General features: G+C 46.9%; 1 protein-coding gene and 1 non-coding gene across 5 annotated transcripts; one reads left to right on the top strand and one right to left on the bottom strand.

Annotated features, from left to right (window-relative positions):
• Positions 1 to 1543: 1543 nt before the first annotated feature.
• Positions 1544 to 27662, top strand: NLRP12 (NLR family pyrin domain containing 12). 4 transcript variants are annotated; one of them, XR_003030181.2, is made up of 11 exons: positions 1544 to 2861; positions 3709 to 3789; positions 5158 to 6841; positions 10478 to 10648; positions 11892 to 12062; positions 14562 to 14732; positions 16249 to 16419; positions 17569 to 17739; positions 20671 to 20841; positions 21310 to 21534; positions 25743 to 27662. XR_003030181.2 is itself a non-coding variant. In XM_024978272.2 (10 exons), exons 1-10 carry the CDS (start codon positions 2573 to 2575, stop codon positions 21395 to 21397), a joined length of 3168 nt encoding a protein of 1055 aa, XP_024834040.1. In that variant the 5' UTR covers positions 1544 to 2572; the 3' UTR covers positions 21398 to 25464. The 4 variants fall into 4 exon arrangements, 3 of the variants coding, with proteins under 3 accessions (XP_024834040.1, NP_001179480.1, XP_059732736.1); XM_024978272.2 differs by lacking the exon at positions 25743 to 27662 and having other exon boundaries at positions 21310 to 25464; NM_001192551.2 differs by lacking the exon at positions 25743 to 27662 and having other exon boundaries at positions 2096 to 2861; positions 17569 to 17736; positions 21310 to 21798.
• MIR371 (microRNA mir-371) lies at positions 24455 to 24533 on the bottom strand. Its single transcript, NR_031316.1, has one exon. It is a non-coding gene; the product is annotated as a microRNA mir-371 (primary transcript).

Genomic DNA, 27662 nt, shown 5'->3' with positions numbered 1-27662 from the left:
GAAGGACTTACGCTGAGTCCTACTTCTTCACTTCCTCACCAAGCCTATAAAAGTTTTGGGTGAAGCTTAGAAAGCTTTTCCAAGCTCTCACTTGACCAGAAAAGCCCCAGGGCAAGGGGTTGGGGGACAGGAATGTGAAGACCATAGAGGGTGTCCACATTGCATCACTGTCCCTAGAAAGACCTAGAAACCAAAGCATTTCCCCCAAACCCCTTCTTCACCTTGTTGCTGTGTTCAAAACCATTCACTGCACTGAGGAAACCAGAAGGGAAAGAGACACGTGTACCCCAATGTTCATCGCAGCACTGTTTATAATAGCCAAGACATGGAAGCAACCTAGATGTCCATCAGCAGATGAATGGATAAGCAAGCTGTGGTACATATACACAATGGAGTATTACTCAGCCATTAAAAAGAATACATTTGAATCAGTTCTAATGAGGTGGATGAAACTGGAGCCTATTATACAGAGTGAAGTAAGCCAGAAGGAAAAACATAAATACAGTATTCTAACGCATATATATGGAATTTAGAAAGATGGTAACAATAACCCTGTGTACGAGACAGCAAAAGAGACACTGATGTATAGAACAGTCTTATGGACTCTGTGGGAAAGGGAGAGGGTGGGAAGATTTGGGAGAATGACATTGTAACATGTAAAATATCATGTAAGAAACGAGTTGCCAGTCCAGGTTCGATCCACGATACTGGATGCTTGGGGCTGGTGCACTGGGACGACCCAGAGGGATGGTATGGGGAGGGAGGAGGGAGTAGGGTTCAGGATGGGGAACACATGTATACCTGTGGTGGATTCATTTTGATATTTGTCAAAACTAATACAATTATGTAAAGTTTAAAAATAAAATAAAATTTAAAAAAAAAAAAAAAACCATTCACTGGCTCCCTGGACATCCTTGGTGGAACAGTGGATAAGGGGCTTCCCGGGTGGCTCTAGTGGTAAAGAACCTGCCTTCCAATGCTGGAGATACCAGAGACGTGGGTTCGATTCCCTTGGTTGGGATGATTCCTTAGAAGAGGGCATGGTAAACCCCTCCAGCATTCTTGCCTGGAGCATCCCACAGACAGAGGAGTCTGACAGGCTACAGTCCATAAGGTCGCAAAGAGTCAGACATGACTGAAGTGACTTAGCATGCAGGCATGCACAGTGGATAAGAATCTGCTTGCCAATGCAGGGGATGTGGGTTTGATCCCTGGTCAGTGAAGGTTCCATGTACCATGGAACAACTAAGCCCGTGTGCCACAACTACTGACCATCTCCCTAGAGCCTCTGCTCCACAACAAGAAGCCACCACAATGAAAAGCCCGAGAACCACAAGGAAGAATAGTCCCCACTCGCCACAACTAGAGAAAACCCACACATAGCGATGAAAACTCAGCACAGCCAAAACCTTTAAGAAAAAAAGAATATCCAATTATAAGATCCCTCCTTTCTCCCCATCCAACCTAAATCTTTCCCCAGCATAAACACCTGATAGCTATTTGAGCTACATCCTTCTCCAGACTGTATCTTCTTGGGGGTTGGGGATGGGGGGGTGCACTGCATGGGGTCTTAATTGTGGCAGGCTGGCTCCAGAGTCTGTGGGCTTAGTTCCCCCAGCAGGGATCATACCCACACCCCCTGCCCTGGAAGAGGGATTCTGAACTCCAGGATCACCAGGGAAGTCCTGACTATGCCCTTTTCATTCATCCGAGGGCAGCTTCCTGGTCTGAAGGAGATGAGATGTCTACCTCTGCCCTTGTTTAGCTGTGTGATGGTGGAAAATCCATGTACCCCTCTGAGTTTCTGTCTCCCTCATCAATACCTGGAAGAAAAATTTGCTCCCCTTCACCCACGTCTTATGTTCACATTTGCTCCCATGACATTGGTTAATGCAAGCGTCACAGCCAAGTCCGATATCATCGGAAAGGAAGTCTAATTCTCCCATAAGGAAGCGTGCATGCTAAGTTGCCTCAGTCATGTCTGACTCTGTACAACCCCTTGGACTGTAGCCCACCAGGCTCCTCTGTCCATGGGATTCTCCAGACAAGAATACTGGGGTGGGTTGCCATGCCCTCCTCCAGGGGATCTTCCCCACCCAGGGATTGAACCCACCTCTCTTATGTCTCCTGCATTGGCAGGTGGGCTGTTTACCACTAGCACCACCAGGGAAACGTCCCCTCACCCCCAAGGGCAGTAACTACTTTGATCGTTAGATCTACCTCGGACCCAGTGAGGCAAGGAAGACAGCAGGCAGGACAAAGAGTGTTTGGTCCAGGGAGCGGGGAAGAAGGAGAGAAGTGAAAGTTCTTTCTCACTACCACTCAAGGCCTCCTGCAATTTCCCAATCTGTCTCCACTTCCTCCTCTTCAAAATGGACCTGTTGGTGAGGTGAGGGTGTGGTGGGGAGGGGTGGGAAGGAATAGAAGGGGGAGGAGGCGCTATTTCAACAGAAGGACTGTCTGGGCGTTCACATCTCTGCCTGTGGTGATCAGAGCTGTGCATGTGGACTCGCTCCTCCCAGGTATAGAAACACCCCTCCAGCCTCTCTCCTGGAGGGCCCACAGCGCCCCCATGTCCCCAGCCCCGCTCAGGAGTGACCTGGGTCGCCTCTGCACCTACTTGGAGGAACTGGAGGCCGTGGAGCTGAAGAAGTTCAAGTTATACCTGGGGACTGCGACAGAAATGGGGGAGGGCAAGATCCCCTGGGGGCGGATGGAGCAGGCGGGTCCCCTGGAAATGGCCCAGCTGCTGGCAGCTCATTTCGGGCCACAGGAGGCCTGGCTGCTGGCCCTCAGCGTCTTTCATCAGATCAACAGGAAGGACCTGTGGGAGAGAGGCCACAGAGAGGACCAAGGGAAGGGTAAGGAGGTGGTGATGGCCCGGGCTGAAGCTGCCACCCACTGATTCCCTTCTTCTGTGTTTTTGTTTTGCTGTGTTTTTTTTCTCAAGATTTTTCTCCTGCTTCCTGTTTTAAAAATTAATTAATTTGTCTGCACCTGGTCTTACTTGTGGCATGTGGGGTCCTCGTTGTAGCATGCCAGTTTCTCTCTGTAGTTGCATGGAGGCATGTGAAATCTTAGGTCCCCCACTGGGGATTGAACTTGTGCCCCTTACACTGGAAGTCAGGTTCTTAATCACTGGACCACTGGGGAAGATCACCCTTCTCCTTCCTGATGATTGCTGGGCTCCCAAGAGCCACTCTAACCCATCCCTCTGGTGGCTGGAGTATCTCCCTCTATCTTCTTCACCTGGAAAACTCCTATTCATCCGTCAGAACCCTGAAGGCACTACTTTCTCTGTGATTCCTTTACTCATTTTCTCCCTCCCCCTGCTCAATCACCCTGGCTGGCTTGAAAACCCCACTTTTCATACTAAGTGCTTAATAAATATATATTTTGGAGTCCATGAAAGAATAGAAGATGCTCAATAAATAAGTCCTGAATTAAAAAAATATGCCAGTACACATGTATAAAAGACATTTCAAAAATGCTAGTTTCTGGTGTGGGGCTGAAGGAGAGGAGGAATCCAAGCCGACTCAGAATGCCCTGGCTGAGGGATTAATCAGATGGATGGAGGTGCCAATCACTATGATCGATACCCATGGGCAGTGAGTTATTACCATGTAGACAGTTTGATGTAATGGAAGTTACTGTCGTGAAGGGCTAGTCAGATACATGCCAGCTGATCTGACAAAATGCCTCTTCCAGACGCTCCATCTGGTGGCCCACCCTCACTGGGCAGCGAGTCAGCATGTTCTCTGGACGTCTTGGCTGCCGCTCCGAGAAAAGGTGAGCCACGAGCCATGTAAGCTTGGTGCAGCCACTATGGAAAACAGCATGGAGGTTCCTCAAAAAACGAAAACTAGAATTACCATATGACCCAGCAATCCCACTCTTGGGCATATACCCGAACAAACTCTAATTCAAAAAGATACACGCACCCCTTTGCTCACAGCAGCACCAGTCACAGTAGCCAAGACATGGGAATGACCTAAATGTCCATCGGCAGTTGAATGGATAAAGATAAATATATATATTACATCTTCTTTATCCATTCCAGCCTGAAGAAGCTGGAATGCTATTCAGCCATGAGAAAGAATGAAATCAGGCCATTTGCAGCAACATAGATGCAACTAGAGATTATTGCTCTAGGTGAAGTCAGAAAGACAAATACCATATGATATCATTTACGTGTAGAATCTAAAATATGGTGCCAATGAACCTATCCACAAAACAGACTCACAGACCTAGAAAACAGACTCCTAATTGCCAAGGGGGAGGTGGGTGGGGGAGGGAAGGACTAGTTTTGGATTATCAGATCCAAACTAGTCTATGTAGGATGGATAAACAACAAGGTCTTACAGTACCACAGTGAAGTATATTCAGTATCCTGTGATAAATCATAATGGAAAAGAATATTTAGAAAACGAATGTCTATATGTGTATAAGTGAGTCAGTTTGCTGTACAGCAGAGATTGGTACCACACTGTAAATAAATCAACTATCCCTGCCTGTGTGCTCAGTCATGTTTGACTCTTTCGAGACCCCATGGACTGTAGCCCACCAGGCTCTTCTGTCCATAGTATTCCCCAGGCAAGAATACTGGAGTGGGTTGCCATTTCCTTCTCCAGGGAATCTTCCCAAGCCAAAGACTGAACCCGCATCTCCTTCACTGGCAGGCAGATTCTTTATCACTGGGCCACCTATTAACGTAAAGTGTGAAAATCGCTCAGTTGTGTCTGACTCTTTGTGACCCTATAAACTGTAGCCCTCCAGGTTCCTCTGTCCATGGAATTCTCCAGGCCAGAATATTGGAGTGGGTAGCTGTCCCCTTCTCCAGGGGATCTCCCCAACCCAAGGATCAAACCCAGGTCTCCCGCATTGCAGGAGGATTCTTTACCATCTAAGCCACCTGGGAAGTTAAAAAAACAACAACAACAAAAAAGAATAGTTCCCATGTTGCTTCTGCTTCCCACAAGAAGGCAAGATCTGTGGTGTTGTACCGAAGTACCGAAGTTCCCAGGCTCCATCTAGAAAAGACTTCCAACGTCATCGCAAAGCAGATAGTTCACTAGACCACAGTTTGCATTAATGCATGCATTCATTAAAGGCTGCTGACCAATCTATCTTTCACGGTCCTTCATTCCTCTCCGTTAGATCCCCAGGAAACTTACAGGGACTACGTCCGCAGGAAATTCCGGCTAATGGAAGACCGCAACGCGCGCCTGGGGGAGTTCGTCAACCTCAGCCACCGGTACACGCGGCTCCTCCTGGCGAAGGAACACTCCAGCCCCAGGTGGGCCCAGCAGAAACTCTTGGACACGGGCCGGGGACACGCGGGGACCGCTGGCCACCCGGCCAGCCTCATCCAGATCGAGGCCCTCTTCGAGCCAGATGAAGAGCGTCCGGAGCCCCCGCGCACCGTGGTCCTGCAGGGCGCGGCGGGCATGGGCAAATCCATGCTGGCCCACAAAGTGATGCTCGACTGGGCCGACGGGAAGCTCTTCCAAAACAGGTTCGACTACGTCTGCTACATCAACTGCCGCGAGATGAACCGGGGCACCGCAGAGCTCAGCGTACGAGACCTCCTGGCCAGCTGCTGGCCAGAGCCCTGCGCACCTCTCCAGGAGCTCGTCCGCGTGCCTGAGCGTCTGCTCGTCATCATGGATGGCTTTGACGAACTCAGACCATCCTTCCACGAGCCGCAGGGCCCCTGGTGCCTCTGCTGGGAGAAGAAAGCGCCCGCGGAGGTCCTCCTGGGCAGCCTGATTCGTAAAAAGCTCCTGCCCGAGCTGTCTCTGCTCATCACCACGCGGCCCACCGCTCTGGCCAAGCTCCAGCGCTCGCTGGAGCATCCCAGGCACGTGGCGATCCTGGGCTTCTCCGAGGCCGAGCGCAAGGAGTACTTCCACAGGTATTTCCACGACAGGGAGCAGGCCAGCCAGGTCTTCAGCTTCGTGAGGGACGACGAGCCCCTCTTCACTCTGTGTTTTGTCCCCATGGTGTGCTGGGTGGTCTGCACCTGCCTCAAGCAGCAGCTGGAGGGCGGGGGGCTCTTAAGACGGAGGTCGAGGACCACGACGGCCGTGTACCTGCTCTACCTCCTGAGTCTGATGCAACCCAAGCCAGGGACCCCCACCCTGCCGTCCCCGCCCAACCGGAGGGGGCTGTGCGCCCTGGCGGCCCACGGCCTCTGGGAACAGAAGATCCTCTTTGCGGAGCGCGACCTCCGGGAGCACGGCCTGGACGCTGCCGACGTCTCTTCCTTCCTCAACATGAACATCTTCCAGAAGGACATCATCTGTGAGACGCTCTACAGTTTCATCCATCTGAGTTTCCAGGAATTTTTCGCGGCCATGCACTACGTCTTGGATGATGGAGCGAGCGGGTCCGGCCCCGAGCGGAACCTCAGCAGGTTGCTGACCGAGTACGCCTTCTCCGATAGGAGCTTCTTAGCCCTCACAGTCCGTTTCCTGTTTGGACTCCTGAACGAGGAGACCAGGAGCTACCTGGAGAAGACGCTGGGCTGGAAGGTCTCGCCTGGCGTCAAGACCGAGCTGCTCGAGTGGATCCGCCGCAAGGCTCGGAGCGAGGGGTCCACCCTGAAGCAGGGCGCCCTGGAGGTCTTCGGCTGCCTGTACGAGCTCCAGGAGGAGGAATTCATCCAACAAGCCCTCAGCCACTTCCAGGTGGTCGTGGTCAACAACATCACCACCAAGATGGAACACATGGTGTCCTCCTTTTGTGTGAAGAGCTGCAGGAACGCCGAGGTACTGCAGCTCTTCGGGGCTGCCTACCAAGCCCATGGAGAAGACAGGCTGAGATGGCCCCTGGCAACGTCGTAAGTATTTGCTGGGGCTCGCTCCCCGAGTTCATGTCCTTAGCCAAGTTCATGTTCTCAAAGCGGGTGACTTTTCCCTCCATCCTAGGAGATATTTGGCAATATGTGGAGAAGGATTTCGCTGTCACAGTTAGGGGAGATCAGACAGATGCTAGAGGTCTAGTGGGTGGAGGTCAGGGATGCTGCAAAAATATCCTATAATGCACAGGACAGCCTCCATCACTAACAACTATTTGGCTCCGAAGTGTCAACAGTGTCCAGGTCATTTTCTAGTTCTTAAACAACAAGAACAAAAACACTAACAGTTGCTCAGTGTGTCCAGCTCTTTGAGACCCCGTGGACTGTAGCCTGCCAGGCTTCTCTGTCCATGGGATTTTCCAGGCAAGAATACTGGAGTGGGTTGCCATGCCCTGCTCCAGGGGATCTTCCTGACCCAGGGATGGAACCCAGGTCTCATGCATTGGCAGGTGGATTCTTTACCACTGAGCCACCAGGGAAGCCCTAAGCAATACTTATTAGGACTAAATAGTGGCCTATGTCAAGGAGAATGTATCCAGTCAACATATATTATCCAGGGCCTTATATCTGTGAGCTGGGCTATCCCTTTTTTTCAGTTTTTTTTCCTTGTCCTTGCCCTGCTGGGCTTAGGAGATCTTAGTTCCCTGCCCAGGGATGGAACCTGGGCCCCTGGCAGTGATAGCACACAGTCCTAAGCACTAGACCTCCAGGGAATTCCCAGTGATTTTCTAATCTTACTATATGGTCTTTTTTTTTTTTTCTTAAAAGTTTTTTCACAATGAGGTGTAGTTGATTGACAATGCTGTGTTAGTTTCAGGTGTACAGCAAAGTGACTCAGATATATAATACATATATATATACTTTTTCAGATTATTTTCCATTATAAGTTATTATAAGATATTGAGTATAGTTCCCTGTGCTATACAGTAAGTCCTTGTTGCTGGGCATTTTTTTTTTTTTTTATAGATTGAAGACAGTATCAATAAGCCAGCCAGTGCCCCTAACAGAGCAAACAGTCAATGGAGAAGGAAGATAGACAAAGAATAGTAAATAAATCAATAGGCAAATGAAATGAAATTGATTAAGGTAGTTGCAAACAGAGTTATCTATTAGGAAGAAAGTAAAACCGGGTAATATTATATAACAGACAGTGACTTGAAGGGGGAAGGGCAACATGAAAGGAGGTGGTCCGTGAAGGAAACTCTGAGCAAGTGACATTTTCTGTGTGTTTGTTTGGCTAGGACTTTGTTTTGGTTTGGGTTCCCTGAGGAATCACCTTAGAAGCAAAGATTTCAACGTAAGTGGAGTGGAAAGGAAACATTCTTGTTCCCTCTCCTCTCTCAGGTTGTGAAACTGGGGACTTATAAATTAGACTTACAAAAGACAAGATTTACAAGCTAAAAAAAAATAGAAGTTTAGTGGCACGTCCCTTCCTACTTACACGAGAATGGACCCAGAAATGAGTAACCCTAAGGGATCTGTAGAATTTGGGCTAAGGCATATATATATGGAACCTAGAGAGATGGCACTGATGAATCTATTTGCAGAGCAGCAGTGGAGACCCAGGCAGACAAAGGGAACAGACCTGTGGGCACAGTGCGGGAAGGAGAGGGTGGGAGGAGTTGAGAGAGGAGCATGGAAATATACATTGCCATATGTAAATTAGACAGCCAGTGGGAATCTGCTGTCTGACTCAGGGAGCTCGACCTGGTGCTCTGTGACAACCTAGAGAGGTGGGATGGGGTGGGAGATGGGAGGGAGGTTCAAGAGGAAGGGAACATATATATACCTATGGCTGATTCATGTTGCTGTATGGCAGAAAGTAACATAATGTTGTAAGCAATTATCCTTCAATTAAAAATAAATTTTAAACAAAAAGAATTTGGGCTTATGTACAGTCTTAACAAAAGAACAATATGTTTGTAGGGCTATGACAAGACTTGAGTTTCTGGTGTGGCAAGCTGTGGAAAGGCATATATGTGGGAAAACTGATGGAATAATCGTTTGTGCAGTCTCACAATGATTTCATCAGCTTTGGAACTGCGGGGGAAGAAGAATCCTCTTCCTTGAGGTTAGGGTCTCTGACTGGGCCTAAGAATTAAATTGACATAAGACAGCATTATGGGGGAAACACCCAAACTTTATTAAAAGAATGAAGACCGAAGAGCAGGTGATGCTGCTGGCCTGGGGACCACACTTGGGAACCACAAGTACAGATGAAAGGCTTTAAAGACCTCCCTGGGGCTTTCCCTGGTGGTCTAGTGGTTAAGACTCCGTGCTTCTGCTGCAGGGGGCATGGGTTTAATCTTTGTTTGGAACTTAGATTCCCCCACGCTGCATGCACTGCCAAAATAAATAAACCAATAAATTTAAAGAGCTCCCTGATAGTAACTCAATCAAGTAGTGGAGCTCTATGGTTTTCTGCCCTCTCTAAGTTGCTTGCTAATGCTTTTGGAAAAAAAAAAAATTACAATGGAATATTTCAAATATACACAGAGTATTTATACAGAGATAGATAGATGAATATATATATTCATCATTTATTTGACCAGTTAGCAACATTTTGCCAAATGTGCTTCATCTATTGTTCCCTGTCTTGCTTTTTATTTTTCCTCAAAAAAAAATTTGGGGGGGATTGTTCCTGCTAGACTTGTGGAATCCTATTTCCTCAACCAAGGATTGAACCTGTGCCCCCTTCCCTCACCATGGCATCATCATTCCTAACAAAATTAACAATTCCTGGGAATTTCCTGGTGGTCCAGTGGTTAGGGGACTTCCCTGGTAGCTTGGACAGTAAAGCGTCTGCCTACAATGCAGGAGACCCAGGTTCAATTCCTGGGTCGGGAAGATCCCCTGGAGAAGGAAACAGCAACCCACTCCAGTATTCTGCCTGGAAAATCCCATGGACAGAGGAACCTGGTAGGCTACAGTCCATGGGGTGGCAAAGAGCTGGACACGATTAAGCAATTTCATTTTCACTTTCCAGTGGTTAGGGCTTCCTGCTGTTACTGCGAAGGGCCTGGGTTCAATACCGGATTGAACCCAGGAATGGATCAGCATAGCAAAAAACAAAATCAACAACCAAAAAACACAATTCCTTAATATCTTCTAATACTCAGTCCATATTCAAATATAGAGCTTCCCTGGTGCATGCGTGTGTGCTAGGTTGCTTCAGTTGTGTCCGACTCTTTGCAGCCCCGTGGACTGTAGCCCACCAGGCTCCTCTGTCCATGGGATTCTCCAGGCAAGAATACTGGAGTGGGATGCCATGCCCTCCTCCAGGGGATCTTCCCGACCCAGGGATCGAACCTCTGTCTCTTACATCTCCTGTATTGACAAGCAGGTTCTTTACCACTAGCGCTGCCTGGGAAGCCCTCAGGCTCAGTGGTAAAGAACCCACCTGCCAATGCAGGAGACACAGGAGACGTGGGTTTGATCCCTGGGTTGGGAAAATACCCGGGAGAAGGAAATGCTAACCCACTCCAGTCTTCTTACTGGGAAATTCCACGGACAGAGAAGCCTGGCAGGCAAAGAGTGGGAGACGACTGAGGGACTGAGCACACGTGCAAGGGCCAAACATCTCCGTAAACCGAACCGTCCTGTCTGTCCTTCCCGCAGCCCCGAGAGGCACGTTTTACCTGACATCTACAGCGAGCAGCTGGCTGCTGCCCTCAGCACCAACCCCAGTCTGGTGGAGCTGGCTTTGCACAGCAACGCCCTGGGAAGCCAGGGGGTGAAGCTGCTATGTCAAGGACTCAGACACCCCAACTGCAGACTGCAGAACCTGAGGTGAGTCCAGGCTGGTCTGTGAGCTTCTGGGGGCCCTACCGTTCCATCTCAAGGGGCTCCGTCAGAAAGAGCATAGGTTGGGACTTCCCTGGTGGTTCAGTGGTTAAGACGTCCAGCTTCTACTGCCTGGGGCACGGGTTTAATCCCTGGTTGGGGAGCTAAAATCCTGCAAGCCGCGTGGTGTAGCCAAAAAACAAAAAATCATAGGATGATGTTTGCTTGAGGTCCCATAAGAAAGCACCACAGGCTGGATGACTTAAGCGATGGACTTTGATTTTCTCAAAGCCGTGGAGGCTGGAAGCTCCGGCTCAGTGCGTCAGCAGGCTTGGTTTCCTCCGGGCCCCTCTCCTTGCCTTGCTGACAGCCACCTTCTTCCTGCATCCTCTCAGGGTCTTTCTTCTTTGTGTGTCTCTGTCCTAACCTCCTCTCCATAGAAGGACACCAGTCATATTGCACCAGGGTCCACCCTCATGACCTCACTTTAACTTAATTACCTTCTTGTAGTGATGGAGAAAAGAAGAGAGAATGGGGAGAGGAGGAATAAATTAGGGGGTGGAGATTAAAATATACACACTCTGTTGTTGTTGTTTAGTCGCTGAGTCGGGTCCCACTCTTTGCGATCCCATGGACTGTAGTCTTGGCAAGAATACTACAGTGAGTTGCCATTGCCTTCTGCAGGGGATCTTCCCAACCTGGGGATTGAACCCACATTTCCTGCATTGGCAGGTGGGTTCTTTACCTCTGAGCCACCAGGAAAACTCACGTATAAAATAGATAACCAACAAGGATCTACTGTAGAGAACAAGGAACTCTACTCGGTATCTTATAATAACCTACAAAGGCAAAGAATCTGATATATATATATATTCATATATGTATTCATATAATTTTATATATGTATATATTTGGTATAGCTGAACCACCTTGCCTTGCTGTATACCTGAAACTAACAGAACTTTGTAAACCAACTATGCGTGCTTAATCACTCAGCTGTGTCTGACTCTTTGTGACCCCGTGGACTACAGCCCACCAGGCTCCTCTGTCCGTGGGATTGTCCAGGCAAGAATACTGGAGTGGTTGCCATTCCCTCCTCCAGAGGATCTTCCCAACCCAGGGATCGAATCTGCATCTTACATCTCCTACGTTGGCAGGCGGGTTCTTTACCACTGGTGCCACCTGGGAAGCCCCTTTACAAAACAACCCCAAATGAAATCACCTGGCTCTTTTCTTCTTTGCGTCTCAGGTTGAAGAGATGCCAAGTTTCCAGCTCCGTCTGCCAGGACCTGACTACCGCACTGATTGCCAACAAGCACTTACTGAGGATGGACCTCAGTGGCAATGCCCTGGGGCTTCTGGGTGCACAGCTGCTTTGTCAGGGGCTCCGGCACCCCAAATGCAGGCTGCAAGTGGTGCAGTGAGTGTCCCGCCCCCCCCCCCCAGTAACACATTCTTCACCTCTGTGACCTCCTGGGACAAGCTGGTTGTGTCCCAGGGCTCGAAGCATCTCCCCAAATGCCAATCCCCAAACCCCTACCTCTCATCACAGCTGCCCTTAGACCCGTGACCTGAGATGCCACCCCTCCTGGCCTCTGCACTTTGTGCGAGTGTGCTTAGTCACTTCAGTCGTGTCTGACTCTTTTGCCACCCCATGGACTGTAGCCCACCATGTTCCTCTGTCCATGGGATGCTCCAGGCAAGAATACTGGAGTGGGCTGCCATTTCCTCCTCCAGGGGATCTTCCCGACCCAGGGTTCGAACCCAAATCTCCTGCTTGGCAGGCATATTCTTTACCACTGAGCTCAAATTAGAGCTGCCCTTAGACCCTTGACCTGAGACCCCTGCTCTGGACTCTGCATTTTGGAGAACCTGTTTTTGGCCTCTTCTGACCCCAGTCATTTCCACATGGTGAGGAGTCCCTGGGGCCACCTGCCCACCCAGAACCCACACCCTATTTATTGACCACATCCTGAGTACTCAGAACCCCAGAGGTCTCCGTGCAAAGATCCTTTTCTTGTGCAACTTCCTTTTTGTTCAGTGCCACTGTTTTCCAAAAAACACCCTGCCTTCCCCCTCTATGTCTTCATAACTACTTCATTACTACTACTCATAAGAACGCTCCATTTTTTCCCCATTTTTTAAGACTTTTTTTTTTTGAATGTGGACAACTTTTAAACTCTTTATTGAATTAGTTACAATATTGCTTCTGTTTTGTATTTTTGGTTTTTTGGCCACAAGGCATGTGGGATCTTAGTTCCCCAACCAGGGATCAAACCCAGACCCCCCCTCAATGGGAAGGTAAACTCTTAACCGTTGGACCTCCAGGGAAGTCCCCCAACACTCTACTTCTGACACTTTTATGTGTGGAGTTATCCCCACACGAAGGCATGTGACACCAACTGGGCGTCCTGGAGTTTATCTTGGTTCTAACACTATCTACCTGGAGATGGCGTCAGAGTAAGGCTTCATTACCTGGAACCTGTGTCCCCTGCATTGCAAGGCAGATTTTAACCACTGGACCACCAGGGAAGTCCCATGTTTTTGCTTTTGTTTTATCACTTAGGAAATTAGAGATTTAGGAACTCTGTGCCAGGAGCCAGAGCAGAGACCTATGTGTGTGTGTATTTTTTTTTTTTTTCTATTATCTCACTGCCCCTCATCTTATTCTTCCAAATCAACTTCTATTTACCCTTCAAGAACCAGCTCAAATTCTCCCAGAGAGCCTTCCCTCATTGCACACCACTTGCCAAAGCTGGGTGAGGAGGCCCCTCCACCAGGATGTTCAACAAACAGTAACTCACGTTGATGGAGCACTGACCATGTGTCAGGCTGGTTCTACACCCACTGCTTTTAATAAATTATGTAATCCTCACAACAAACCTGAGGCCGGCATAATTATTATCCTTATTTTAGTCTGTGACTTGAGACATGGTGGCACATGTAACAGAAAGCTGAGACCTGATGAAAACTCTCTTGAGGGAATTCCCTGGTGGTTCAGTGGTTAGGACTCTGTCCTCTCGCTGCCAAGGGTCAGGGTTCAATCCCTGGTCTGAGAACTAAGGTCCCACAAGCCACTATAGGGTGCAGCTAAACAAACAAACAAAAAACCCAAAAAACAAAACAAAATGCTCCTTTGAGGTCAAAGTATGGGGGGTGGGGAACAGGTTGTTGAACCCTAGAGACCTTGCTCTGAACTATTACTCTGTGTACACTGCCTCCATGAGACCACCTCTGTGTGTGTGTGTGTGTGTGTGTGTGTTGCTTAGTTGTGTCCGACTCTCTGCAATCCCATAGACCGCAGCCCACCAGGCCCCTCCGTCCATGGGATTCTCCAGGCAAGAACAGTGGAGTGGGTTGCCATTTCCTTCTCCAAAAGGAACTGTAGAAAGAAAGAAAGTGAAGTCGCTTAGTCATGTCTGATTCTTTGCGACCCCATGGACTGTAGCCTACCAGGCTCCCCCATCCATGGAATTTTCCAAGTAAGAGTACTGGAGTGGGTTGCCATTTCCTTCTCCAGAGACCACCTATACTGGATCATAATTACTCACTCATTTATCTTATTAGACAAGATTCTCTATCTGGAAGTGACAAAATCCTGTTTGTCTCTGTAACTTTAGGGACAATTGTAGGTTCATGTCCAGCTCTTTTGAAACCCCATGGACTGTAGCCCACCAGGTTCCTCTGTCATGGAGTTTCCCAGGACCCAAGAAAGAATACTGGAGTGGGTTACCATTTCCTCCTCCAAGGGTTCTTCCTGACCCAGGGATCAAACCCATGTCTTTTGCATTGGCAGGCAGGTTCTTTTCCATTGAGCCACAAGGGAAGTACATCAGCTGATTCGATGGCCAGGGCAGGAACCATCAGGATATGGAAAAGCAAGATGGTGCCCTCTTCAACTTTTCTCTTTCCTCCCAAGGTTGAGGAAGTGCCATCTGGAGGCCGGGGCCTGCCAGGAGCTCGCCTCTGTGCTCAGTACCAGTCGTCATCTGCTGGAGCTGGACCTGACAGGAAATGCACTGGAAGACTCAGGCCTGAGGCTCCTGTGTCAAGGTTTGAGGCACCCAGTCTGTAGGCTGCGGATTTTGTGGTGAGTTCTACCGGTGTCTCTGTAAATCTGACTCCTCCAGCAACCTCATGTGGGCTTCACTGTGGCTCAGAGAGTAAAGAATCTGCCTGCAACGCAGGAGACCCGGGTTCAAACCCCGGGTGGCAAATATCCTCAGGAGAAGGGAATGGCAACCTACTCCAGTATTCTTGTCTGAGAAATCCCATGGACAGAGGAGCCTGGCAGGGTCCATGGGTTTGCAAAGTGTCAATCACAACTGAACACACACACACACACACACAGTTATTCTTAACTTTTTGAGGAACCATCATACTATTTTCCGTAGCCACTGGACCATTTTACATTTCCACCAACAGTGCAAAGAGGTGCCAATTTCTCCACATCCTCACCAACACCTGTTGTTTTCTGTTTTTTGGATAATGTCTATCCGAACGGGTATGAGGTGATATCTCACTGTGCTTTTGACTTGTGTTTTCCTAATGATTAATAATGTTGAACATTTTTTTTCACGTGATTTGTGGCCATTTATATGTCTTCTTTGGAGAAATGTCTATTTAGGCCTTTGGCCGTATTTCGAACAAGTCGTTTATTTGCAAACATTACTTTTAAGATTGGGGGCAGCCATTTGCAGCAACATGGATGGACCTAGAGATTATTGTACTAAGCAGTCACTCAGTGTTGGGGATTTTTTCCCTGGGACTTGGAAACAACGAACCTGAAAGAATGACACTCGGACAGTCTCTTGCAAGGACTGACAAGTTTATTTCTGCAATCAAGCCTGTTTATAAAAGCAGGAACAAAGAGCTTAGAATATACAGCCAACAGAATGCATACAGGGTTAACATCTAATCAGTAAAAATATTTCAAGGACAACACGCTCTAAGTGACCCATGTGCTTATCCCGTAACTCGTTTTCTCAAATAACATCCTTAATATTTATTATTAAATCTTGGCGCCGGGCATAACCAAAGGCAGGAAATGTTTTTCTGCCCGCAGCACACCAAGCCGGGATATTTCTGGCCCTTCACCATTTTCCCAAAGACTTCCTCCAACCGGCTATTTTGTACTGTGCTTCCTAACAACACAGAAAGAGAAAGACAAATAATATCACTTACAGGTGGAATCTAAAATGCTATCACTTATACGTGGAATCTAAAATATGACACAAATAAACTTATCTATGAAACAAACAGAGTCACTGTTGCAGACAACAGACTTGTGGTTGCAAAGGGGAAGGCAGGGTGGAGGAGGGAAGGACTGGGAGTTTGGGGTTAGCAGATGCTATTATAAACTGAATGGATAAACAAAGTCCTACTGTACAGCACAGGGAACTATCTTCAATATCCTGTGATAAACCATAATGGAAAAGAATATGAAAAAGAACACATACATATAACTGAGTCATTTTGCTACACAGCAGGTATTAAGAGAACATTGTAAATCAAGTCTACTGTAATAATTTTTTAAAAAAGATTGGGGGAAGGGAGGATAGCATCAGCATTGTACAGGAAACACTCCCAAACTGGATTTTCTGCAGGTTGAAGATCTGCCTCCTCACTGGTGCTGCGTGTGAAGACTTGGCGTCCACCCTCCACATGAACCAGAGCCTGGTGGAGCTGGACCTAAGCCTGAATGACCTGGGGGATCCCGGGGTGCTGCTGCTGTGTGAAGGCCTCAGGCACCCCCAGTGCAAACTCCAGACCCTCCGGTGAGTCCCCGCTTTCCTCACTTTCCTAGGAGTCCAAAGTCACAATTCCTGCCCTCCTGCCTAGGCTCAGGGGGGCTGTCTCCCTCCCCTCCTCTCCTAACCTCTAGCTACCTCGGCCTCCTGTCAAAGGTTTTTCTGCCACAGGGCCTTTGCACAAACAGTTCCTTCTTCCTGGAATGCACTCCTTTTTTTTTTTTTCTTTTAACATTTATTTTATTATTTATTTATTTATTTAGCTGCCCCCAGGGTCTTACTTGCAGCATGCAGGATTTTTAGTTGTGGCATGCAAACTCTTAGTTGTAGCATGTGGGATCTAGTTTTCTGACTAGGGATCAAACCCAGGCCCCCTGCATTGGTAGCCTGGAGTCTTAGCCACTGAACCACCAGGGAAATCTCCCTGAGAGGCACTTCTGCTCTGATTTCTCCTTTTTTTCACCCTGATAATACCTGTTTCATCTGTTAGGATCCAAAGCAAATGCTTCTTCTTCATGCACACCTTCTCCAATCCCTAGATAAGATTACTTTTAGGATCCTATTTGACCTTATTTTTCTGTGTCACTTATCAGAATTTGTGTGTGTGTTGTTGTATTCCAGAAGTACAGGAACAACATTGTGGCAGCAACATGTTCCAGTGACTAGCATAAGATCTGGCTCAGAGATTATATTTTTAAATGATGGAACAGATGCAAAAGCAAATTTAAAAAAAAGAAAATGAGGAATTCCCTGGTGGTCCAGTGGTTAAGACTCTACACTTTCACTGCTGGGGGCTGAGGTTCAATCCCTAGTTGGGGGACTAAGACCCCAGAAGCTGCTGGGTGGGGCAAAAAAAAAAAAGCAGCAGGACTGTCAATTTCATCTTGCCCCTCCCCCATTCCCTCTCCCCACCTGTAAACACTAGTTTGTTCTTATATCTTTGAGTCTGCTTCTTTTGCATAATATTCATTAGTTAATACGGTAGCATTTTCGACCCCATTAAGCTGAAGACATCTGGGAATTCCCTTGTGGTCCAGTACTTAGGACTTCCTGCTTTCACTGCTGAGGACCGGGATTCAATCCCTGTTGGAGGAAGTAAGATTCAACCCCTCTCTTTCCCCCAGAAAACTTCAGAAGAAATGAGACAGTTCTCTCCTGTGCTTAATGTCTTCCCAGGCTCTGCATTTGTCGGCTCAGCTCTGTGGCCTGTGAGGGTCTCTCTGCTGTGCTTGGGGTCAGCTCCCACCTTCGGGAGCTGGACCTGAGCTTTAATGACTTGGGAGACCGCGGCATGTCCTTGCTGTGTGAGGGGCTGCGACACCCCACCTGCAGACTCCAGAAACTGTGGTGAGTGGCTGGGAGGCAGGACTGCTGGGTGTGATGCTGGTCCCTGGCGGGGTGGGAGGGGATCTGTCCTGATCTTTTTTTCTGTTGGACGGTTATCCTTCCATGCCTCCATCTCTCTGGAAGATACGAGACGCTCAGAGGTGGAAAGAAAAGCTGTGTGAATGAGTCGCAGAGTAATTTCATCCTCTGGAATGCAAACAGAGAGGCTAAATTTTTCCATCCAGTCATTGCCTCTAAACATGTTCTGTAAAATTCCCCTTTTCTCTGGGCATTTACTTGGGCAGATTTATAGCTTTCTGGTAACCTTTATGTAATAAAAGTTCAATCTGGGGCTTCCCAGGTGGTCCAGTGGCTAATAAGGCTCCTCATCCCAATGCAGAGGGCCTGAGTTCAATGCCTGGTCAGGGAACTAGATCCCACATGCCTCAACTAAGACCTGATGCAGTCAAATAAATAATAAATAAATAAATATATATTTTTTAATTCAGTCTGGTCCAGAATAAACTTCAGTCAAATGTTAATGAACCTTTCTTCCTTTCCCTTTCTCCCAATACCAGCCCATCCCTTCCTCCCAATCTATTTTTTTTAAATTAATTGTGTTAATTAATTATTTTTGGCTGTGCTGGGTCTTCACTGCTTTTCTCTAGTTGCAAAGAGCAGGGGCTACTCTTTGTTGTGGGGCAAGGGCTTCTCATTGCCTTGGCTTCTCTTCTTGGGGGTCTATGCTGGTGGCTCAGATGGTCAAGAATCTCTTAGAGGCTCTAGGCAGGCAGACTTCAGTAGCTGTGACTCACCGGCTCTAGAGCTCTGACTCAGTAGTTGTGGTTGCTCCCTGGCATGTGTGATCTTCCTGGACCAGGGATCGAACCCCTGCTCCCTCCATGGGCAAGCAGATTCTTAACCACAGGACCACCAGGGAAGCCCAGGCTTATCTATTTTTAATTTTCTTCCCTTCGTGAATCTCTTGCTTATCTGGGGCCCTGGGTAACTGGAAACGAAGATGAGAGCTTAGGGACAGCATGTCTCCCTTTTATTTATTTATTTTTGGCCGCACTTGGGTCTTGGTTCCTGCGAGAGGGCTTTCTCTAGTTGAAGTACACAGGCTTCTCACTGCGGTGGCTTCTCTTTTTGCGGAACACAGGCTCTAGAGCACGGACTCAGTGGTTGTGGCTCATGGGCTTAGCTGCTCCTCAGCATGCGGGGTCTTCCCGGACCAGGAGTCTAACCCACGTCTCTTGCACTGGCAGGTGGATTCTTAACCACTGGACCAAGGAAGCCCCATCTCTCCCTTCATTGGTGCGGCTAGGTTCCCTCTGGGATGTCAGTTCCACCCCCTCCCAGTCTGGCAGGTGTCCAAATGATACCTGTCTCATGGGGATCATTGTGTGTTCTCATGGGGACCCCAGAGGAGGTGCTCCTGACATGAAATGATCTGGGTCAAGCTCTTTCCACAATCCCCTCCCCAGCTCTCACCATATGTCCTACTCCTGACCCTTCTGTGCCTGTGAGGTGCGTGATTATACATCACCCACCTGGGTCTTTCTCTTCCATTTCAAGTCCTGAACTGTTGCCTTATACGTTGTTTGGAGGCACATATTGCTTCACAGCCTCAGCCAAAGATGAAAACATTTCCATCTAACATCCCAACTATAACAGCACTTCAATGCTACCTATTTTTACTGTAACAGCATGGAATACAAGAAAGAAACACAACTGAACAGAATAGAAACCAGAGAAAATCAGATGGCATAGTGTTGGGGTGGGGGGGGGGCAGGAAGCAGCCCAAATCATGCTGACTTCTTTAAAAAAAAAAAAAAGAAGAAGAAGAAGAAGATGGGGGAGAGCATTGATCAAGTTGTGTAACTGGAAGTGTAGGTTTCAGGTATGGCTTGATCTAGGCATTCAGATACTTGATCTCCATTATCTTCTCTACTTATTGCTGTATTGGCTCCATTATGAGTTAAGGTTAGCCTTGATCCAGTACATGGTGGCAAAATGCCTACAGCTCTATAGATGACTTCTTTTCAGGTGCAAATTCTGAACAAAAAAATCTCTAGGGAAAGCATGATTCTGATTCACTGTTTTGGATGGATCCTGTGCCCAGAGGGAACCACTTGTGGTGGCTGGGGACAAGGAAACCAACCAGCTTAGCCCTTGACCCTATATCTACTGCTAGAGCTTGTAGACATTAATCCCTGAGATGGGGGTTTCAATGAGAAATTGGGATAGAATTACCAGAAGGACAAATTCTTGGCTGCAGAACCAGGATATCTATTACAGATGGAGCTATGAATTCAGAAATCTTTTTTCTTTCTTTCTTTCTTCTTTTGTTTTAAAAAATTAATTTTGGGGCTTAAATGGTGACTCAGTGGTAAAGAGTCTGACTGCCAATGCAGGAGACACGGGTTCAATCCCTGGTCCAGGAAGTCCTCACATGTCAGGGAGCAACTAAGCCTGAGTGCCACAGCTACTGATCCTCAGCTCGAGAGCCTGTGAGCCACAACTACTGAGACCATGAGCTGAATCAGGTGAAACCCAAGCTCTGCAACAAGAGAAGCCACCGCAATGAGAAGCCCAAGCACCACAGCTAGGGAGTAACCCCCACTTACCACAACCAAAGCCCACACAGCAATAAAGACTCAGCACAACCAAAAATAAATAAAAATAAATAAAATTAAAAACTTGAATTTTTATTGGAGTATAGTTGCTTTACAATGTTGTGTTAGTTTCTACTGTACAGCAAAGGGGACTGTCTTTAAATGCCTTTATGAAATGCTTTCCCTCACCACACTGCCCTTAACCTGGACTGATCTGATTCTAGTCTGCTTCTTTCTTAAACTGATCCCTAAAAACGTCACTCTGATTCCCTATGAAGCTGACACTTTCCAACACAAACTGCTGACATTTTCAACCACTTCTCGTCTTCCACAGGCTCGACAGCTGCAGCCTCACAGGCAAAGCTTGTGAGGACATTTCTTCTGCCCTGGGCATCAACCAGACCCTCACAGACCTTTATCTGACCAACAACGCCCTGGGAAACACAGGTGTCAGGCTGCTGTGCGAGAGGCTGAGCCACCCGGGCTGCAAACTCCGAGTCCTCTGGTGAGAGATGGTCCCTGCCTTTGGAGGAGACAGGACCCGGGGCTTGGGGTCAGGAGTCGTGTCCGACTCTTTGTGATCTCATGGACTGTAGCCCGCCAGGCTCCTCCGTCCGTGGGCTTCTCCAGGCAAGGATACTGGAATGGGTTGCCATTTCCTCCTCCAGGGTATCTTTCCCGGCCAGGGATCAAACCTGGGTCTCCTGCATTGCAGGCAGATTCTTTACTGTTTGAGCTACCAGGGGAAGCCCTTCCGTAAGATGATTATAAATTAAATTTGTTGACACAGGCTAGGGTCTTAAAAATGGGATGTAGCTTAGAGCAAGCTTATCTCCCAATAAGATTTGATTTACAATGATGAACTACTTAATGGAATTAACATATTATAACCAAGCAGGATGTATAAGAGATTTGCTGTAAGGACTGAATGCCACCATAGTGGCCTGGAATATTTCCCTTCTTGTGTCCTCAGGTTGTTTGGAATGGACCTGAATAAAATGACCCACCGAAGTTTAGAGGCACTTCGAATGACAAAACCTTACTTGGACGTTGGCTGCTGAGTAGCTGGGCTGCTGGTTCTTCTCTTGAAGTCAGGACAGAAGAGGACCATCCCAGGACCCATGAATCAACGTTGACCTCTGTCTCTTTACTTCCTCAAGAGACAAGATGCTCTGCAGGATAATCTTTGCTGCTTGGGGTTTGTGCGATTGCTGGGCAAGAGGGTGGAATTTTAGTTTGGAGAATTGGTGCCATGGAGAGAATTCAAGGCAGGGTCCCAGATGATTCTAAAACAGAAGCTCTCAACTGAGGGTGATTTTTGTCAGCCCCCCTCCAACCTCCCCTTTCCCAGGACACCCGGCATTGTCAGAGGACACTGGGCTGGGAGAGTTGTTGGCATCTTGTGAAGTCCTGCTATAAATATCCTAGAAAATAAAAATACACCGACAGTCCCCACAACAAAGTGTTAGGGAACTGTTGACCATAATCACCCTCCTTGGCCAGGTCTGCTTGCCTGAGTTTTCTCACAACAGGAGGTCCCGATAAGGAACTTGGTGCTGCTTATTGGTTATCCATCTTAAATATAGCAGTATATTATCCATCCCAAACTACCCCTTCCCCTCTGGCAGCCCTAAATTCATGAGCAAGCTGAACTAGGGGTAATCTGACTCACTTAAAGCAATCCCTAGGCTGTCATAAGGGCTTCCCAGGTGGCGCTAGTGGTAAAGAATCCACCTGCCAATGGAGGAGATGTAAAAGACGCAGGTTTGATCCCTGGGTCAGGGAGATCCCCTGGAGGAGGGCATGGCAACGGTATTCTTGCCCGTAGAATCCCACGGACAGAGGAGCTTGGCAGGTTACAGCCCATAGGGTCACAAAGAGTGAGACTGAAGGGACTTAGCACATGCACAGGCTGTCATAAAGCTGAAGGCTAAGGAAACTTGTGGGCATACAAGTTGAGAGTACACCTTAAGGTGAAGGTATGAGTTTTCTGGCTTTGTAGTCAGAACTGCGTCTCCAGCATTACAGGCTGATTCTTTACTGATGAGCCGCCTTAGTTTAAAACTAGCAACACAGGACTCCAGGATTTAATTACTGGACACTCAAGGTTCCATGGCTGGAGTGGTTTGGGGAGGACTACAGGGCACTTCTGAGATGGGATGTCCCAATTATAATGATTTCCCACTACGAATGAGCTATAACATTTAGAAATTGTGAATCACCATTATTACACACCTATAACCATATCAACTGCATTTTAGTAGATTTCAGAATTACCTAATTATCAATAAAACTTTACATGAAGTTGTATCTCTAAATTCAATTCTAAGCACAGGAGTCCTGGCAACTGACTTTCCACATTTACCTATAGGTTAAGCATCTTGGCAAACTGCTAGCCCATTGATTCTAAGATCATAGTTCAGCCACTTGAACTTCTGAACAAATTTAATTCTTAACATTGAGTGTTAAATAGCCAGACTGTTTAGTTGCTAAGTCATGTCTGGCTCTTTTAGGACCCCATGGACTGTAGCCTGCCAGACGCCTCTGTCCACATTTTCCAGGGAAGATTACTGGAGTGTGTTACCATTGCCTTCTCCAGGGGACCTTACTGACCTCTAGGACTAAACTCAAGTCTTTTATGTCTCCTGCATTAGCAGTTGGGTTCTTTACCTGAGCCACCTGGGAAGCCACATCAGATACAAACTGCCACTGTAGGCAGATTCTTTATTCCTGAGCACCAGGGAAGCCCTAAATTAACACCATTTAGGCACTTGTTTCGGAGAAGGCAATGGCAGCCCACTCCAGTACTCTCACCTGGAAAATCCCATGGATGGAGGAGCCTGGTAGGCAGGCTACCAGGACAGTACTGAAGTGACTTAGCAGCATGCCCTTGTTTAACACTCTGCCAATCTGTGTGGAGCTTGTCAGAAAGCTAAATCCCCTTTTTAACTCCCCCTTTTTTAAAAATAACTGGGTATTTTATGTCCCAGGTGCTACTAGCCAAAACTTGGGGAAAATATGTTGAGACCACAGCAGCCATCCCTAAAACATTAGAGATGCTCCACCCCAGCTGCAAAGGGATGGAGGATCACACAGGAGGTGAGAATTAAGCAGAGCTTTATCTGCTGCTCACAATTTCTGATTCAATGAGCACATGTCCCCATCCCCGTGGTAAAACTGCACCCACAAAACTAGTCCCTGGTCCCTAGTTTGGGAACCAGGAAGTTTCTGGACATACTTTGACCTTAGTCCCCAACCCAGGGAGAGATTGCTAGAGGCCTAGAAACCACTTCCAGGGCTTAATTAATCCTATGAGGAATTAATGTTTTCCCCACTAGGGATCGAAGCTGCACCCTTAAGAATGGTCTAGGGACCCAGAGACCCCTGGAGGCACCCACTGAGATAGTCCCACTTTCCAGCAAGCCCCCAGAAACTCCTCATAGTGTTCAAGGACCAACTTTGGAAATAAATGACTGGAAAAATAAACAGGACACAATATAGGTATACTGTTTTATTAATATTTATGACATTAAAATTTGTTTTATTAACATTTATGACATAACATTTGACATTAACAATTATGATAATTGAATAAAATTATGATACGCAGAGCTTTTAATTGAGCAAGGGACGGGGGAGCCTGGTGGGCTGCCATCTACAGGGTCGCACAGAGTAGGACACGACTGAAGCGACTTTGCAGCAGCATATTCAACACGGCAAATTACAGACAAAACCCCTGGAATTGGAAGTAAAACCCACCATTGATTAAACAGAAGTCCTTGGTTGCTGACAGAATCTCCGACTTGAGTCAGTAATGAAGAGCAGGATCGGTAAACGCGAGCAGATATCGCAGATTCCAATCCTTAGATGGTTTCCCCGAGCAGGGACGCTCGAAAATGGGAGCACTTTCCAGTCACAAATCGGCAAGCACCCCCATTTTGAGCATCCCGGTCTGGGTTACTGGAACCAGTTCTGACCCTTATCCTAGCAAGGATCTCTGTTAAAGTCATTGGTGATCTCTGTAAAAGTCATTAGTGTAAGGAGACGTTAAGCAAACTTTATAGACAACTTTCATACCAGGCCCCCAGTTAGTTTTCACCAAGTGGAAGCTCCTCTCTCAACCGGTAACACTCAAAACATGGCGGCACTTCCCTTCGTAAAACGGAAGTGCCCCCACAGTTTGAGTACCACAGGCTGAGAAGTTGCGGGCCAGGATCACTAAGTAAAGGAATTAGAAGACAGAACGCTTCAAAGGATTAACACTAACCCAAACCGCAAGAGCAAGAGGGAAAGCTAACATGAAGTCCGATTATGAAGCTCGTGTTTACCCCCCGCCCCTGCACTATTACCATAGTACTTAACTTCGGTTAAGGAGAGTTAAATGCATGCTGAGGTTATTCGACTACACTTTGCCTTGGACTTCCCAACCAAGTCCTCTGCATTTGAAGCACGGAGACGGGGAAGGTACAATCCCTGGTTGGGAACTAGGACCCCTCATGCCACGTCGCGCGGTAGTGAAAAGTTCAGGCTGCCTCAATTTACGCTGAAATGAGGCAAGAAAATTCCCCTCCCTAGATGTCGCTGGCTAAACACTATACCAACTTTGGGGACACAAAAGGTCAGCTACCAGAAGAGAATACACTAGGCTGGGCGAGTCGGGGTGGGATTCTCGGTGGTTACGCCTCTGTACTTTCATTGCAGGAGACGTGGGTTCGATCCCAAGTTGGGAATATCCTGCATGCCTCCTGGCTGGAAAAAAAAAAAACACGAAAAAACTATTAGAATACATAAGTGCAGTTTAAATGAGAAAAGGTAGCTTCGAGTCAAACTAAGAGGTAACAACCCAGTGCAATTTCAGAAGACTGAAAGCAATAAAACTTACTGAAAATAGACGAGCAGCTGGAAAGAGAAAAGGGTGAACAATTTAAGGAAAAGAATGTGCAGGTGATACTCACAAAAAGCAGGATTTCATTGCTTCTCTAGCCAGGAAGTAAGGTCTCAGACCTGCCGACCTCTTTTATAAGCCAAAGACCCAGCCTTTGCGGGGAAGACCACTCCCCTCCACAGGTCTCCACCCAGACCCACCCTGCCCCATTCTGAGTGAGACCCATCCTCCAGTATTTTTTTTTTTAAAACCGTCGACTCCTTCATTGTTTATACCATCAAAAACAAATTATAAACAAACTAGGAAAATACATAGAAGTACCCCCAAAGAACATAACTGTACCTTCTGGGGACTCAGTTATTCATTCAACTACTATTTACTATTTAGCAATATTTGTTGAGCACATAAGACATGCCAAGGCATGCTTGTTAGTGTCTGGGGTGTTTGGGGTGAATCAAACGACGGATTTTATAGTCTAGAATACTGTTTTTCGACTGAGGGTATTTTTTTTCCCTCCCCAGGGGACATCTGGCAAAGTTTGGAGACACATTTGGTTGTCACAACTGGGGAAGGCAATGGAGCACCTTCAGCCTTTTGTGGATAATGCCAGGGGTCTTGGCAAACATTCTAAACTATGTACAGCGCTTTACAATGTGAATAGTGTGGAAGCTGAGAGACTGAAACCTAGAGGAAGGGTGATGGAAAAAAACAATCAAGAACACGTCTAATTCTGTTCATATTATCTCTGAATCTCTGTGTATTCATACAAAGCATTGGTGTAGGGATCGCTTCGGAGTTCTTTAAATCCAGCACCCCATTAAAAGGTATTTTAAATGTTTCTTTTTAGCAACTATGAATATTACAATTTCTCAAAATATTTTCAGTATCTTTTAAAAATGTGCAGTTTTACTAATTTATGTGTATTATTGAGATCTGAGTATTCTCCCTGTAAGAAATTCTGGACAAAGATAACAAGTCCATGGGATTTACTAAAGATTGTTGGATAAATTTCAAAAACTATATAAATAAAATGGTGAAACCAATAAATACATGTGCCTTAATGCTTAATGGCAATACAGAGTATATCTTTAGCCTATTTCATTAAGCCCCTGTTAGACATTTTCAATTTTTACAAATTTAGGATAATTTATTAATAGTGCTATAATGAGCATTTTTAATTAATATTTTTATTGGCAAATAGTTGATTGGCAATGTTGTGTTAGAATGAGCATTTTAAAGTATTTCCCTTTCTGTTTTTTCTTTAAAGAATTTTTTTTTTTTTACAATGAGCTTTTTTTTTTTTTCCCGGCCACCCTGAGAGGCTTGTGGGATCTTAGTTTCGCAACCAGGTATCAAACCTGGGCCCGTGGCAGTGAAAGCATTGAGTCCTTAACCATTGGAACATCAGGGAATTCCCTAAAATGTGGATTTTTGAGAGCAGCTTTGGTAAAAATGGAGACATTGGTTTCCACCCAGATCTAACCTCGCCACTCCTCTCCACCTGGACCCTCTGCTCTGTCCCCAAACCCAGCAAGGTCCTTTTCATCACCTTCTTTTCTCAGCCACTGACAGCTTTTTCTTCCTGCCCTTCACCCTCATGGAGCACGTTCAGGGCCGACCCCTATGTGTCTCTCACATTTCAAGGGCTTAGCATTTCTCTTTGTCTAATCACTAGCCACCAGTTCAGGTACTTGTCACAGTTGTCCTTTGAGCTCAGCTCCCACAGGGCACAGTGGTTGGTCTTATTCACCTATAGCCCCCCACCCCCAAATCAGCCTGGGGCCCGAGCTTAGTAAAAATGCAAGAAGCATTTGTTCTTAAGGGTGAAAAACTATTAATGCAATTGACTTTAAGAAATGTGAAACAAAGACTTCCATTCAAAGTTGATTTTAAGTCAATCCCGTGGAGAAGGAAATGGCAACCCGCTCTGGTATTCTAGCCTGGGAAATGCCATGGACAGAGAAACCCGGTTGCAAGAATCAGACATGACTTAGCAACTAAACAACCACCAACGTGCCCATTAAAATCTCAAGTTAATATGTTTATTAGCTGCTTTTTTCCAATTTTCCCCCAGCTTTATTGATGTACAATTGATTTGTTAACTATTAAAGTTTTATTGATGTATACTTGATTTATTAACTGTTAATGAACCTTAAGTCTCAAGTTAATATCTTTCCTCTTTGAAGGTATTAGTCACTCATTCCAATCCGACACGACAACCCCATGGAATGTAGCCTGCTAGACTTTGCTGACCATGGGGAGTCTCCAGGCAAGAATACTGGAGTGGATTCCCATTTCCTTCTCCAGGGGATCTTCCCAAACCGGGGGTTGAACCTGGGTCTCCTACATTGCAGGAACATTCTTTACCTTTCCTCTTTACTGAGCCACTTTTTTTTTCCTTCTTTATTTTTTTTTTTTGGATTAAAAAATTTCAAAGATTT

The sequence above is a fragment of the Bos taurus genome, chromosome 18, assembly GCF_002263795.3.
Source record: "Bos taurus isolate L1 Dominette 01449 registration number 42190680 breed Hereford chromosome 18, ARS-UCD2.0, whole genome shotgun sequence".
Lineage (NCBI taxonomy): Eukaryota > Metazoa > Chordata > Mammalia > Artiodactyla > Bovidae > Bos > Bos taurus.
This window is presented reverse-complemented; position numbering and strand designations above follow the sequence as displayed.

Excerpts from the sequence above, each read along its gene's own strand:
- NLRP12 (XM_024978272.2), top strand. The coding sequence starts at position 2,573 with ATGTCCCCAGCCCCGCTCAGGAGTGACCTGGGTCGCCTCTGCACCTAC. Across the intron at positions 14,733-16,248 it reads TGTAGGCTGCGGATTTTGTG|GTTGAAGATCTGCCTCCTCA; the intron begins GTGAGTTCTACC and ends GATTTTCTGCAG. Across the intron at positions 17,740-20,670 it reads TGCAGACTCCAGAAACTGTG|GCTCGACAGCTGCAGCCTCA; the intron begins GTGAGTGGCTGG and ends CGTCTTCCACAG.